This window comes from Grus americana, chromosome 33, assembly GCF_028858705.1.
Source record: "Grus americana isolate bGruAme1 chromosome 33, bGruAme1.mat, whole genome shotgun sequence".
NCBI lineage: Eukaryota > Metazoa > Chordata > Aves > Gruiformes > Gruidae > Grus > Grus americana.
Window position 1 is genome coordinate 436,831 of NC_072884.1, and position 14,520 is coordinate 451,350.

The 14,520-nt window shown below is 50.3% G+C and overlaps 1 protein-coding gene across 11 annotated transcripts in view; it reads right to left on the minus strand.

The window, feature by feature from the left end:
• The window catches only part of BRD4 (bromodomain containing 4), a 75,866-nt gene that overhangs the window by 31,427 nt on the left and 29,919 nt on the right, over positions 1 to 14,520 (minus strand). For 9 of the 11 annotated variants that reach the window (XR_008574479.1, XM_054807794.1, XM_054807787.1 and 6 more), the window contains exons 3-6: positions 10,753 to 10,869; positions 8,560 to 8,878; positions 6,405 to 6,542; positions 4,251 to 4,386 (exon numbers count right to left, since the gene is read on the minus strand). Coding sequence is in view for 10 of the 11 variants with exons in the window: in XM_054807794.1 (XP_054663769.1) it covers positions 4,251 to 4,386; positions 6,405 to 6,542; positions 8,560 to 8,878; positions 10,753 to 10,772 (613 nt within the window). In the remaining variant the exon portion in view is untranslated. The remainder of the gene's footprint in view (positions 1 to 4,250; positions 4,387 to 6,404; positions 6,543 to 8,559; positions 8,879 to 10,752; positions 10,870 to 14,520) is intronic. The other 2 variants (XM_054807796.1, XM_054807797.1) reach the window with 1 other exon arrangement.

The window sequence follows — 14,520 nt, forward strand, 5'->3', positions numbered from 1 at the left end:
GAAGGCATCCTCCTCTCTTCCCCTTCCCTTCGCACAAGATTTCTTGCAAGCAGGGCCCGGATATGAGCGTCTCTTTTCCTGCCTACCCTTTTTTTCTAGGCAATCGTTCTTGACTATCATCATTTTGGAGCCAAAACTGGGCAACTCTTCCTCCAGGAGCAATTTTGTGCTCCGTTAGTAGAAAAGTTTCTTAATTCTTGGTGACTTCAAGAAGAGTTTCTTAATTCTTGGGGATTTAAGTCATCGCAGCCGCTACCGCTCGGGGGCAATCTCACCTGACGGCTGGAGAACGAGGTTCTCGTTGGGTGATTTCAAACATGGAGCAACCGTCGAGGTTGGGACACAAGGTGGGAAATGTCAGTGCTGTCCTCGGACCTTCTAGTGGCCCCGGGGATGTCACCTCCTCGCTGGAGCTGCTGTTGCTTTGGGTCCAAACTTTCCGGCGTGGCGAAACGCCCTCCGAACGGGAACGGCGCGAAGCTTGGATGACGCTGGGAAGCGCCACCAGCAGATCTTCAGCAAAGTGACATCAACTCCAAAGTCTGGAGAAGGTTTGGGATCAGCAGGTGTTACAGAAGCACCTTCACATACTTCGTTAGCGCTAATTGGATCTTTTATCTTCAGCAGGAAGAGAGACCACACCCTGAGAAGAGGGAAATCCCGCCGCTCCATCCGTACCCGTGCTCGCCTCCTGGATTTCGGCTGCTATTTCCCCGCTCTCTCAAGAAGGAGACTCTCCCGAGCCGACGCGTTAGCGTGTGTCCTGCCTTCTCACCTTTCCGACACCTCTTCCAAGGATCGCACCCAAAAAATAATTAATTAGAAACGAAACGCAGCTGATTTGCTCCCAGCGGGTGCCCCGAAAAAACGTCGCACGTTGAGAGACGCCAACCTCGACTCCGGAGCTCGTGGCCGCTGAGAACCCAACAGCGACTGGTTAAGAGAATAAAACCGGGAGTTTTCATCCCGTTCTCCTTGCGAAGTGACGGCGGAGTGCCGATGGCTCGAAATCAGGCGGGGACTCGGAGCCAGAGGGATCCTGTGCTCCTGCAGGAATCTCGTGGGTCCTGCTGGGATCCTGTGGGTCCGGCTGGGATCCTGCGGTCCAGCTGGGATCCTGAAGGTCCTGCTGGGATCCAGGGATCCTGCTGAGATCCTGTGGGTCTGGCTAGGATCCTGTGGATCCATCTGGGATCCTGCTAGGACCCCGTGGTCCTACTGGGATCCAGGGATCTGACTGGGATCCGGCTGGGATCCCGTGGTCCTACTGGGATCCCAGGATCCTGCTGGGATCCTGTGGATCCTGCCGGGATCGCACGAGTCTGGCTGGGATCTTGCTGGGATCCCACAGTCCTGCTGGAACCCTGTGGGTCCGGCTAGGATCCCGTAGGTCCTGCTGGGATCCCGTGGGTCTTGCTGGGATCCCATAATCCTGCCGGGATCCCATAATCCTGCCGGGATCCAGAAGCAGCTCTGCATCGCTAAGGCAAATCCGACACGTTTCACCTCCCACGGGAGCTGGAGATTTCAATCAGGAACCCGCGGGGGTTTCGCAGCAAAGCTTCCCAGCCAGCATCACACCTGGGTTTTAATAATTTAACCCCAAATTAGTTATCACACACTAATTTAGCGCACAACGTGATTTAACAGGAGGCGTAGCAGACCAGAGGAAAAAAAGATCTTGCCGGTCCTCGAATAATTCTCTAAATATACAGTTATTACGTTATTCTAACACAATATTCTATATTTTATTCTAGACAGTAAATCACAACGCAGAAGTGCCGGGTGTGGGATGCCCCAGACATTTGTAGTTCGGGAGTTTATAAGCGCCTCGCTACGCCCTGTAGGTAAAAACATCTTCTCTACGGGCGATTTCATTGCTTTTCCTTCAAAGCGATGCTGAGGAAGGCGATGGCCAATAATTTCCTAACCAAGGAGACGGTACGGGAATATCAGGGATAGCGTCTACAAAAATAACGATTCAAAATACAGATCTCGCTGCCAGTAATCACGACTTAGACAGGCACAGAAAAAAATGTAAATTGGGTTTGTCGGTGCTTCAAAACTTGGATTTTGTGGAGCTGAAAGCGAGATGGAAAGGAGGAGAACCGGAGCCGTGCAGGAAAAGGACGCGTGGACGCAAGCACGGTCCCGTAACGGACAGAGACGCGGAACTGCCAAGGGAAAAGAAAATAAAGCCAAAATAATTAAACCATCTCGAGACGTTCGGCTTTACGACCCTTTTTCTGTCCTTCAGCGTTTTAGATGAAAAGATTCTGAAAACGGTACGACGTCCCTCTACGCGGCAAGATGACGATTGTCCGTGATCAACTGGGGAAGACTCGGGGGATTCGGTCAAAATATTCCTGCTCTGGATTGGCCCTCGCTGGCCGGGCGATGGCAGCACAGAAAGGTTTTCTCTCCCAACAGCTACTGAGGCCGTTCAACACCAACTACCCATTTTTCTCTCTATTCCCCAAACAACCGGTCCCCAAAACCCTTCGAGGGTTGACCCTCCCTGACCATCTCCCGCCCGTTTTCCACTAAACCTCGGAAAATAACCCGTCGGGATCCCAGGCCGAGACAAGAAGCTCGGTGACGGCTCCTGCACGTGGGATTTGCCTCGGTATTGCACAGCGTTCGGGTTAAAAGGATGAGAATGAGACGAGATCGAGGTGAGAGACGTTTAAAATTAAGAAGGGGATGTCAAAACTAAAGTGGACGCGTCCGCCGAGACCAAATCACGGCCAAGGACGTTCTCAACCCTTTGATGAACGGTCCGATGGCGTCGGCAGCTGACGTCGAGCCTGGGGAATGGTTTATATCCCCCCAAAAACGAGCTGATGAAATCCTCGGGGTATAAATTGGAATCAGAAGGTTATTTCACCTCTAGTAGCAGTCACATCTATCTCCAGTTACGGCGTCCACAGGTTTTGATGTGATAAACCGGAGCGGGTTCCCACCAGAGCTGTAAGGGAGAGCTAAAAGATTGGAAAAAAAAAATAATTCCTTAGAGCAAAAGAATCCGATTCTTACGGAGAATGGATTTGAAAACGGGAGCCGCAGAGTTCAGACCGTGCTCCTCCTCTGGAGTGTCAGCAGAGATTTATTTTTTTTTTACTCTCTACAGACCGTAAATAAACGAATCGGTGGTTGAACCGCGCTTTCGTATTACGTAGCAGAGAGAGGATTGGATTAAGTGAGGAAAATGGGAATTTGTCATCCTTTAAATTACCAATCTGGGAGCAAAGCTGCAAAAAAAAAAGCCGACAAGTCTTGGGGGGGTCGGCAGACGCAAACACAGAACGGCATTTTACCGATTTATAACCCTAAAAAAGGTTCAAAATGCTGCGGTTTAACTTTACGCAGAGCCTAAAGAGCGCAGGTTGCTATTTCAGCCCTAAAAAAGAGCAAAACGAGGTAAATTAATCAGTCTGGCTGCAAAAAAAAAGGAGTTTCTGGGATTCTGGCCGAGCACGGGTGAATTCCTCTTCGGGGAATGCCCGGGCGACGCATCCGTTCAAAAGGACGGTAAGCTCGTCAAACATCGTTATCTATCCCTGATCATCGCAAAATTAATTAACGAGGTGCGGAAACGATAATGTGAGGAAGTCCTGCGGAGGACAGCGGTGGGTTGCGAGGCTCGTCGCTCGGTAGCCGTCACGTTGCGACCAGTTCCTCTAATGCAGGGTTGTTTTTTTTTTTAGGGTGAAAAGCGGCTGTGAAATTTGGAGAGGTTTGATACGACACAATTCCAGGAGAATATCCGGGGATATTCCGTCACCTCAGCTCCCCGACAGCAGGAATTAAACAACTTCCGAGCGCTCTCGGCTTTTTACCTCGGCGGAAAAGCCGCCGCCGATGACGTTTCAGCGGCACTAGCGTTAGACGGTGCCGTATTTCCTGCAAAGTCTTGGCCCTGACGCTCCTCCTGCCCCAAAAACGATGCCCAGATGCCACCGACGAGGGGCTTTCGGACCTCACCGAGCCCTTCACCGGAGAAAGCCCGGGGCAGCGAGGGCACGAGGCACCCACCCTCCTTCCCACCCAATTTTAGACGCTCTACGCAATAAAGCGAGGCGCCGAGAACGCCGACGACCGCGGCAATCCCACGGAAGGACGGCTGGGTTTAATTAACACCCCGATTAAAGTCGGATAAAACCAGGACCGGGGCTCGCGGTCAAGACGCCGCGTGAAGTTGAGCGCGGCTCAAGCGGGAAGGCCGTAGGAGTTAAGCGAGCGGTCCGTACCTGCTTCCTTCCTCGCGCGTCCTCTTCCTTTCGTCTGGGCTATGACGATTTCCGTTTCCTCCTGGGTCATTTCGGAGATTTTCTGCAGGAAAAGCTTTTCTAGAGCTTCTGCCATTAAGACTATGTCATCCCCTGGCTGGAGGAAAAAAGAAATACGCTAAATTAGGCAAGGCATATACAGAAATATATGGTTTTATATAAATCTAGGTATAAAATTTCTCTCTGGAAAGGATTTAAGTGTTTTCGCCCTCCTTAGCGTTGCTGTTTCCATTATGGCGCAGCAGAAAGGCGCACGGGATATCGTCCCAAGCGCCAAACGCACGGAGAAATCCTCGCCCTAAACCCCTTTTATTTTATAGGTAAAACCAGGTGACGTCACCGAGGAGATGCAGCGGAGAATAAACTGACGCAGGGTGTTACCCGCCTGCGGCTGAGGCTGTTTGCTGGAGGGAAATGAGGGGAAAAAGTGGAAAAAAAATTTGAGCTGGGTTAACGGCAGCTGGTGTTTCCACCACGAGAAATTCCCCCGACACGAGAAATCTCCGTAGAGCGTCGGGGTAGGAGGTGGGAAGAGCTCAGCACGGGCTTGCAAGGAAATTTCCTCCCCGAAAAAGGAGGTTTTTAAGGAGGAAGGTGACGTCGGGATCCTTTAGGTGACGAGAGACAAGAGCGAGGAAGGTTCAACGCTGGTTTTTGCGGCTAATAATAAAATTTGGCCGAGAGGGAAGGGCAGGCAGCCATGGAACACAAGCGCGGATTGACACGAAGACCCTAAACCAACGGCCGTCGCAGCACGGTGACGCCAAGAGAAGGCAGCTCCGGAGACGACACTGGAGGACGATTTTAACCGGCACGAGGACGGTTAAAACCGCGCTCGCAAACCTGCCCGGCTGATGGTCTGCGGGCTCGGTGAGGTCCACGGAGATGTCTCCTTAGCTCAGATGCTTTCCTGTCCTCCAGCCTGGAGGAGATGGAGGAGAAAGCCGGCAGGGGGAAGACCCCAGAAAGCTGGCGGAGGACTTTTTAAGGCGTATCTAAATAATTTGAAGCCTTTAAGAGCCCACCCTGATTTCAGTTGCGTCACGCTGGCTCAAACCACAAAGGGCAACGGCCAAGGAGATGGTTTGGAAGGACCAAAGCTGCCACCGCCTGTTTGTTTGGAACTGGAAAGGTCTTGTGCAATTTTTCTGAGAGGAGGAGGGGAAAAAAGGTCAAAGCACGCGAGGGTGAAGCCACGGGGACGGAGAGGAAAAGGCCGGTGAGGAACGAGGAGGCAGAAATGGGATCGGGAACGCTCGGGCTCGGTCGGGGAAGAGGCCTGAGGCTCTGACCACGTCTCACCAACTTTGAGGACCCTTCGTTTGCGTCCTTTTGCTCCTTAAGAAGCTAACGAGCGAGCGTCCGGTGCTCGGCGCAGCCTGGTACGGCCCCGAAAACCCTTCTCCAAGCTCCACCGCCACCACCCCCCTCCCCGGGTTCTGGTGGACACCGTCCCACCGCCACCCTTTGTGGAAACGCCCCGGGACGCTCCTCATCCCTCCAGATATTCCTTCCTGCGCCCCAGGCGGTTGCACAACTGTTTATAAAACGGGTTTCGGGATGTTTCTCATTGTCTGGAGAGGAATCTTCTGCAATGAGGTCACGGTCCGGCACGACAAACTCAACGCGTCGCTCCGTATATCCCTGTTTTGGTCCCCCCCCCCCCCCCCCCCCCCCCCCCCCCGATTTCAGAGTTTCAAACCAGCCTTAAGCCGACTTCTTAACAAAGCTACAAAAAATACAAAGCACAGATCTACTTCTCAATTATTTGTTTGATAAGTTTGTGGTTTTGCTCGAGTCAGACCCTAAAAATTTCCTTTTAGGACCAAAAAAAAAAAAGAAGAAATAATGTCTAGACTGATGATATCTGCTAATAATTCTTCCGGGAGGGACGGCGGTTAAGCCAGCCCTGTCTGCATCTTCCTTCCCGGCACAAAACGTGCCCAAGCTCCCAGTTTAATCCCATTTGTTTTCCTAAAGGAGCCGATCTCGGCGGCGGTTCCTTTTACGGATGGATTTCCGCACCAATCCAACGAGGACGCAGAAGATTTCCCTTGGGGTAAAAAAAAAAAACAAAAAAAACACAACCCCGCGGATTTGGGGAACTTTTCGTACCTTATTGTAGATGTAGCAGTTTGTAAACATCGTGTTAAAATCCTGGATACATTCTTGAGCGTTCCAGTAGTAGTTATTCTCCAAGCGTTTCTTTATTGTTCCCATATCCATCGGAGTTTTAATTATCTTATAATAATCCTACAAAGGGCAGAGAGGGAGACGCGAGAGTGAGAACGTTTAACACAGCGACGCGAGAAGCGAGCAAATCAGATTTACTACAGCCCCTTAAACGCAGCCAGATTAACACAAAAGAAGGTGTTTCTATTTTCAGGCGTAACGTTTAGAAAAAGAATTTAAAATTAAAAAAAAAAAAAAGGGGGGGGTGGGAACGCCGTTGCTCTAGAACCGACGTTCTCCACGTGCGACGGGGAGCTCGTTCCTACCGCGAAGAAATTAAATAGCCTAACGCTCGGGTGAGAGATTAGATATTTAGAATTGTTAGAGCTTAAAGGTAAAACAGATGAGGAAAGCGGGCGCTACGCAGAAAAATCTCTCTCTCGAGGGATGGAGGGAACAAACCTCTTCTGGTGGGAGCTGGAAGGGCCCAAACCAGACGCGCACAGCAGAGGATGTCGCTGTGATTTCCTGTGATAAATGATCTCTAAACGACGCTCGGATTTTTCCCGGTTCCTCGGGTTTTACTCTAACTCCTGGTGACGGCGCCTGGGTCGAGGCAGGGAGCGGGCGATGGGAAGGGCTGCGCCGTTCCCTTTCCTGTCCGCGACGGGTCGGGGAGGACACAGGAGAAGGCTTCCGTGGACTTCACCGAGTCCAACCGTTACCCCGGCACTGCCTGGTCACTAAACCATGTCCCCAAGCGCCACGTCTACGCGTCTTTTCAACACCTCCGGGGACGGTGACTCCACCGCTTCCCCGTTCCTGCGCCTGACAACCCTTTGGGTGACAAAATCCTTCCTAATATCCAACCTAAACATCTCCTGAGGCCGTTTCCTCTCGTCCTATTCCCGTTTCCCCATAAATCTCGTTCTCCAGACCCTTCCCCACTTCTTTGACCTTCTTTGAACACGCTCCAGCACCTCAACGTCCTTCTGGTAGCGAGGAGCCCAAAACTGAACCCAGAACTTGCGGTACCGAGTACGGGGGGGGGACAATCACTGGCCACGCTCTTGCTGATACGAGCCAGGACGCTGTTGGCCGGCTCCAGCCGCTCTTCCTCACGCCTGTAGCGTTGCCCGGGGTCGTTGTGACCCAAACGAGTTGAATTTCACGTGATTGGCCTCGGCCCATCGATCCAGACCCCTCGTTAGAGCCTTCCCACCCTCGACCAGATCAATGCTCCCACCCAACGCGGCGTCCGCTGCTGACTTAGTGAGGACGCGCTCGATCCCCTCAATTTATTGGAAATTAATTTAAAATCGGCATCCCTAACGAAACTGCTCGCCTGTCGCAGCAACGCGTGAGAAGCGCAGCGGCCGTTTGAGTACTCAGATGCTCTGTAAAAGGCTCCGAGTGTTTTCATCTCAAAGAAAAAGACTCTGCTGATAAAGCAGCAGGGATCAAACGAGGGTTTAAGCCAGGCACGGAAAAGCGCACTGGGCTTCGGGGAGCGGTAAGGCAGAGCCTGAGTTGATGTGCTTAATAATCTTTCACGCTTAATCATTTTTGGTGCTTAATTTTTGGGGCTTAATCATTTTTGGTGTTTAATTTTCAGTGCTTAATCATTTTTGGCGCTAAATTTTTGGCGCTTAATCATTTTTGGTGCTAAATTTTTGGCACTTAATCATTTCTGGTGCTTAATTTTTGGTGCTTAATCATTTTTGGTGTTTCGGTTTTGGTGCTTAATTTTTGGTACTTAATCATTTTTGGTGCTTGGCTGGGGGACAGAGGATTGCAGACTCACCCTCCCCGACTCCCAAAATATTATTCCCACTTTCCTCTCCGCACCCCGACAGAAAGAATTGGGTGGTAAAAGGCAAAGCAGTAGCTGAGCCACTGGAAACTCACTGGAAATTCCTCCTCGCGTGCGTGTTTTAGATCACAGATCGTTTCGGTTGGAAAAGACCCTCGAGATCATCGAGTCCAACCGATAAAAGCGGATTCTGTGATTTCAGGAGGGCAGACGCAGGCGCCAGACCCCCAACGATCTCCCTCCTTCCACCGACAACCGTCGTCCGGTTTCTCCACCTCTACTTACGGGGAGGTTCAGCTTGACGGCGTCCACGGGCTGCTGGAAAGGCCACGCAAACTGGTGCTTCCACAGCGTCTTCAGCACCACCTTGAGCAGATACTGCAGCTGGTTGGTCTGTCGCTTGGGTTTGTTGGGGTTGGAGGTCTCCGGCGGAGGGGGATTAACGCCTACGGCGCTGCCTTGTTGGGGTTGAGCCTGCGACTGCGTCGTAGACATTTGGGTGGTTTCTAGTCCGTCCCCCATTACCGGCAAATTTCTCAGTCTCGTTCCAGGGCCGCTCTCCGCCGACATGCTATTGATCCCATTGCATTCCTCACCGGACACCCTGCGGACAAGAAGAAAGGAGCTCAAGCTTTCGGTACGAGGCGCTGCTTAAAAATAAACCAGTGGATCTACACCGGACTAGCTCGGGCAACTAGACCCTTAGCGACAGCGTTGTGTTGCCCCAACGAATGATGTCAGCATTCCGCATCCCGGGGTAAGACAGGACATTCCGAGGGAATTTAGCGAGCAAGTGGGAGTTCTACCCCTGCTCTTGCTCCAACGTTCTCCATAAAGTACCTTCGTTACCTCTAAACGAGGCTTCAGTACCAGGGTTGGGTTCGCCAACACGGGGGAGAGAAGTTAAGTTGGTGTTGGCCAACTTTCAGCTCCAGCTGAAGGAACGCAGGGTGACACGTTTATCTCCTTTCAGCTTCCTGTTGTCAGCTCACCCCAATTTCACGCCAAAATCTGTCTTTTAGGTGAACGTTGCGTTTCCGCGGGATGCCTTCAGCTGAACGGACCCAATTCGCACTGCCTGCTTTCAGTAGATAATTTAGGGAGATCATCCTTAGGTAGATCCATCTAGGTAGAGGATCCTTAAGTAGATCATCTTTAGGTAGACAATAACTTTGGGTAGTTAATTTAGATAGATGATCTTGGTAGAAAATTTAGGTAGATTATCATTAGGTAGATCACCTAGATGGATAATCTTTAGGTAAAGAATCTTTAGGTAGATAACTTTAGGTAGTTAATTTAGGTAGATGATCTAGGTAGACAATCTTTAGGCAGGTAATTTTTATGTAGATAATCTAGGTAGATAAACTTTAGTTAGACAATCTGTAGATAGATAATCTAGGTAGACAATTTTTAGTCGCTAATTTAACTATCGTTCTGAAGACCAGAAACTTGGGGGAAAAAAGACATTTCTGCCGAGCCCACGGACATCTCCCGGGGCGCATTTCAGAGCTCTCCAGAGATCGCACGCAGCCCGTCCGTCCTCTTAAGCCCCAGCTGCGTTGAGGGGTCACCACCACCCCACCGCGAACCCGCACCCTTGTTGGGTGTGCGAGACCCTTCCTCGCGTAAAGACGCCCTCCGTGACGCACGTCCTTCGGCTAATTGAACGCCGAGCGCGTGTAGCACGCGTTAAGCTTAAGACACGCGGCTGTTAATTAGAGAAGAGCGCTATACATCATGCAAGATGAATTAAGAGCCTCGTTATTCACCGATTCCCAGGGATACCTGGGGGAATATAGCGACGTATATGCTCACGACAAGCATCTGGCCGAGGATTTGGGGTTTTATTCTGATGCCGCGGAGCAGCCCCGTGTCTCGGGTCGTGGTCTGGACGCGCAGACGTGGTCCCCGCAGCGAGGAACGAAGAGCCAGAGAGATGGAGCATCCGCGTGGCTTTACCCGCCACGTCCCTCCGCTGCTTCCGAGTTCCCGTAAAACCTCGGCCGGTCTTAAACTTCAGCTTAAAGTCTGCGGTCCGTCGCTTTTACTGGCCTAAACCCAACACCGACCCACTAACGCATCGGGGCGACGTCAGATTTTGGCCTTTAGATGGTGGGGTTTAATTTTTCAGGCCTCCAAGCGAGTTGAAGCGTCGCTCGAGCGGCAAGATCGCTGTGGCAGACTCCCTTGGCTCACCTGGGATGTTTTAAGGGAGATTTTACAGCTGTGGATACGGGAAGTATCCCGTTCCGAGAGCTGTTAACTCTACTCCCCAGCAGGAGAGATCTGACTCAAAACGCGACACAATTTGGAGACAATTTAGATTTCCCTCTCGCATAATTCCTCAAATTTTGCTTTGGGGCAGTGCCGATTCCTCTAAGTTGCGTATTAAAGGGAAATTCAAGTGCTAAACTGTTCTTAGCAAGCGGTGGCCGAGCAAAAGGAATCCTCTTTACTTGCCACAAGGGACTACGTTACCTTGTAGGATACATTGCCATATAATTTTGCCCCAGAAAATGATGCAGAGTCAGAAGTTGCTTGGCTTGTCCATCTATCTTCCGTGGCTTCAGGCACAAATGCCTTTAGATACCGTATCTGACGAAACAAAGACAGCAATTAATCGGAGACATCAACCCGAGGCATCAGAAACAAAGGCTACCTCCAGAAAATTCTCTATTTTTAACGTACGTCAAGAGCCCAGCGAAGCCGAGGATACTACAGACACGTGCAAACACGGACACCTATGGAAAAACGAGGAACGGGCACCGGTATTTCAGGGTTTTTCCAGGCATTTTTCCACCTTTAGGACAAACTCCTTCCTGAAATTCATCATTTCAAGGGCTGCGGCCGACCAATTTCCTCCTGCTCCCTCTTAACACAATAGCTCTGCGAGCACCGGCTGTAAGAGGAAGCCAAGGAGGAGTTTGGTTGGGTTTATTTTTTTTTTTTAAAGAGAAGGGAAAATATTTCATCACCAGTTTAATTTCTTCCCGTTCCACTTCGAAGTGAAGCCTCTAACCACCCGTCCGGGCGGTTAAGTGATTCTATCAGATTTACCCGTTTATTTTCACTTATTTAGTTTATCTCTTCTCTTTTTCACTGTCTCCTTGGATCCTACCAGCCTCCTCTTGCATTTCCAAACTCCAGTGACTTTTTTTTAAGGGATTAGCTGGAAATACATAAATTTACACCATTCTTCTCCTCTCCCCCCCCAATAAAATGATGCTTTGACTCTCTCCCCTCACCCGGTGGTTATGTTACGGCTCCTCTTTTACGTTATTGCCCCACCCGTGTGTCAAAATATCAGAAAAAAACCCCAGAAAAAGTCAAGCAGCATCACCCCAGCCTCATCTCTCGCCAGAAACACGGGAACCGCCGCTGCGTGCGCGCTCGGGATGTTCCCGGCTCCCGCCACGAAGCCGCCTCTTGTATCCCAGGAAAAAAAAAAAAAATATAATTATTGGTACGGAGAAACTCATTCGGGGAGTTTAATGAAATTGGGTTTGGTGTCCCCTTAAAAATCAGCAGCAAAATGGGAATGAAGAGCTGGAGGATGGAGAACGTCAACCTAGATTCACCTGGACAGCGACGTCTCACCAGTAAATCCGATCTACGTTATAGATCGTGCTATAGACGCTGCGTTAGGGCTTTCTTCATCTAGAAGGGAAGTGCTACGTTTGGCTTTTTTTTAATCCCATCTATATTATAGATTAGAAACCTCAGCTGTATTAGACTAGAAATCTCATCTGTATTTTTGATGGGGCTGTAGATGGTGCTATGTTCGGGTTTTCTTAATTGCTCAGGATTAAGAAAACCCAAACATAGCACCGCCTTAAGCTATAGATTAAGAAAACAATTACTGCGAAGAAAATAATTAATCTATAGATTAAGAAACCCCAAACGCAGCACCGCCTCGACATTCAGTGACCAGAAAGTCTTCGTTAACTTTACCGCTTAGAACCAGACCTTCTCCTTCGGCCCGAGACAATACATTTATTCACGGCGATGTGGGAAAAATCAGGAAAAACGCTTATTTGATTACCGCGATTAATATTTACGCGCTTCGTTAGGTGAAGGTATAAGCGAGATGCGGAAGGACGGACCTCGCTGGGGTGGTGTTTAGTGTAGAGAGGTTCAAGTTCACCGGGCCAGCGCTCGGCTGGATCCACGTGGTTTTAATGCCGCCTGCCAAAATAAATCCCGGGGTTTATTTTCCTCGGGGAAGAAGTGGGAAGGGAAAGGGGTGTAATACGAAGCGGAGCCGGCAGAGGGAACTGCCAGGCCGGGAGGAGCCCAACACTGGCAGGAAAACTCCTTCCACCCCAAAGCTGAGCTGGGAGAGATGGGGGGGAAGCAGAGATGATATTGGGGGAAAAAAAGTGAAGAAACAGGGCTGGAAAATTCATAACCAGGGATACAGGATAGGCTGTCCTGGCACCAGACTCCAAAAAACATCCAAAGGAGGGGGAAAAAAAAAAAAAAAATCTCCAAATGACTCGAGGAGGGCGGTGTAAGCAAGGAAACCGTGCAAGATGCTGGTTTTTATTTGGGCAGACGCATTATTTCAGGCTGGTTTAAAAGGGCAGATGTTTGAGATGGAAATAGGAGGCAGATCCACCGGCGTGAGCGGAGCTGCCGGAAAAAAAACCTGCGTCGAAGACGAGTCTGCCACCCGCCTCAGAGGAGCGACCGAGATGCTCTGGGGACTGACCACGAGAGCGGCCGAATTTGCAAGAAATTGCCCTAAATATCCCTCCTCTCTTGCCTTAGCCTGAACAAAAAAATTAATTTAATCTTTAAAAAAACGCCCAACCCTGAAAAATGAGCGTTATTAAGTGATAAAGTGATTTTGTAGGGTTTTTTGGTGACTTTGAGGTTATCTGCCCATCCTGGACAGTGCCTTGAAGGTGACCTACTGAAGCAGAAAACAGATTTTGACTTTTAATTAGTGATTTTGAGTTGGCGACGTTTAACGAAGGACGTTAAACCCAACTATTTCTATCTCCCAGACCGTGGGTTACGGCAATATTTGTGGTGCTGGATCCCTCTACTGCAACTTTACTGGAATTTCAAGAAAACAGAAATACTTAAATCCCCGTTTTTCAAAGACGCAGGAGGTTTAGGATGTCCAAGCCGGTACGGTCTCATGGGATCGCGGCACGCGGAGCTGCGTCGTCCTACGGTTTGGGGCTGAACGTCCTTTTCCCGTTAATCCCTTCGCTCCCCGCGGTGCCCGCCCTGAAAAATAAAGCCGGGGGGGTTTCTTCTGCGGAAGGAGGGAAGGGTCGGGATTTGGTTTGTAAAGGCAAAGCCGAGTCCCAAAATCCCAGAGGGCGGCGGTAGCGCAGGGAAAACGCAGAGCTACGGAACAGAAAACTGGAATTCCGGGGTTAAATTGCATCGTTACGGATCTCACCCCAGGATATATTATCTAGAAACAGCCTGGAAAAGGCAGCTAGGCTGGAAAATCCAGCGGCTGAAAAGAATAACTAACAGATTTGTGGTGGCCAGCACTCCCTTTAATTCTGACCCTGCTGAGCCAGGAGCCGGGGATCAACGCTCGCAGCGACCATCCCGCGCCTTGAACGCACAAAAGGGAAGGGACAGAGGTGACGGCACCAGCTAACGGCGCGTCAAACCCTTCCGAACCTCCAAATTCTTTGATTAAGACTTAATTAATGATGTTTTAGCTGATGCCTCCGGTGAACGCTGCTGAGAAAATGGGGCGGCTTCCTCCTAACCCGAGACGTGGATGGTGCAGCTGATGTTAAAACTCCACCCGGAGCCTTCCCGGTGTCCGGCCGGAATAATTTTCCGCCAAAGCAACCTCGCTGCTTAAAATTTCATCTGAAAACACCCAAAAAAAAGTTGTTTGCTTCCAGCTCCCGTGTTATTTTTGTGTACGTACAGCACGATGGATACGGGAGAGGACTGAAGAGCAGCATTTGTTCCTCAAGATCTGCTCAGTTATCGGTTTAAAACGCCGTTTAAATCCCAGCTCAAAGAGTTTCTCTCTCCTCCGTACACCTCCTACGCCATCCTCGATTTCAGGAGCCGCGTCCCGAGCCAGAAAATCTGGGCGAGGAGAAATTCCCACCCCAAATTCACGCAGGACGGGAGTAAAGGAATTGTCCCCGAAACTCAACGGTGACGCGAGGATTCCTGCGAGGATTCGTCTCCAGCTGCTTAAAAATCCCGGGAGATAAATCGGCAAGGGCTCAGCAATTCCTCCTGGAGAGAGACAAA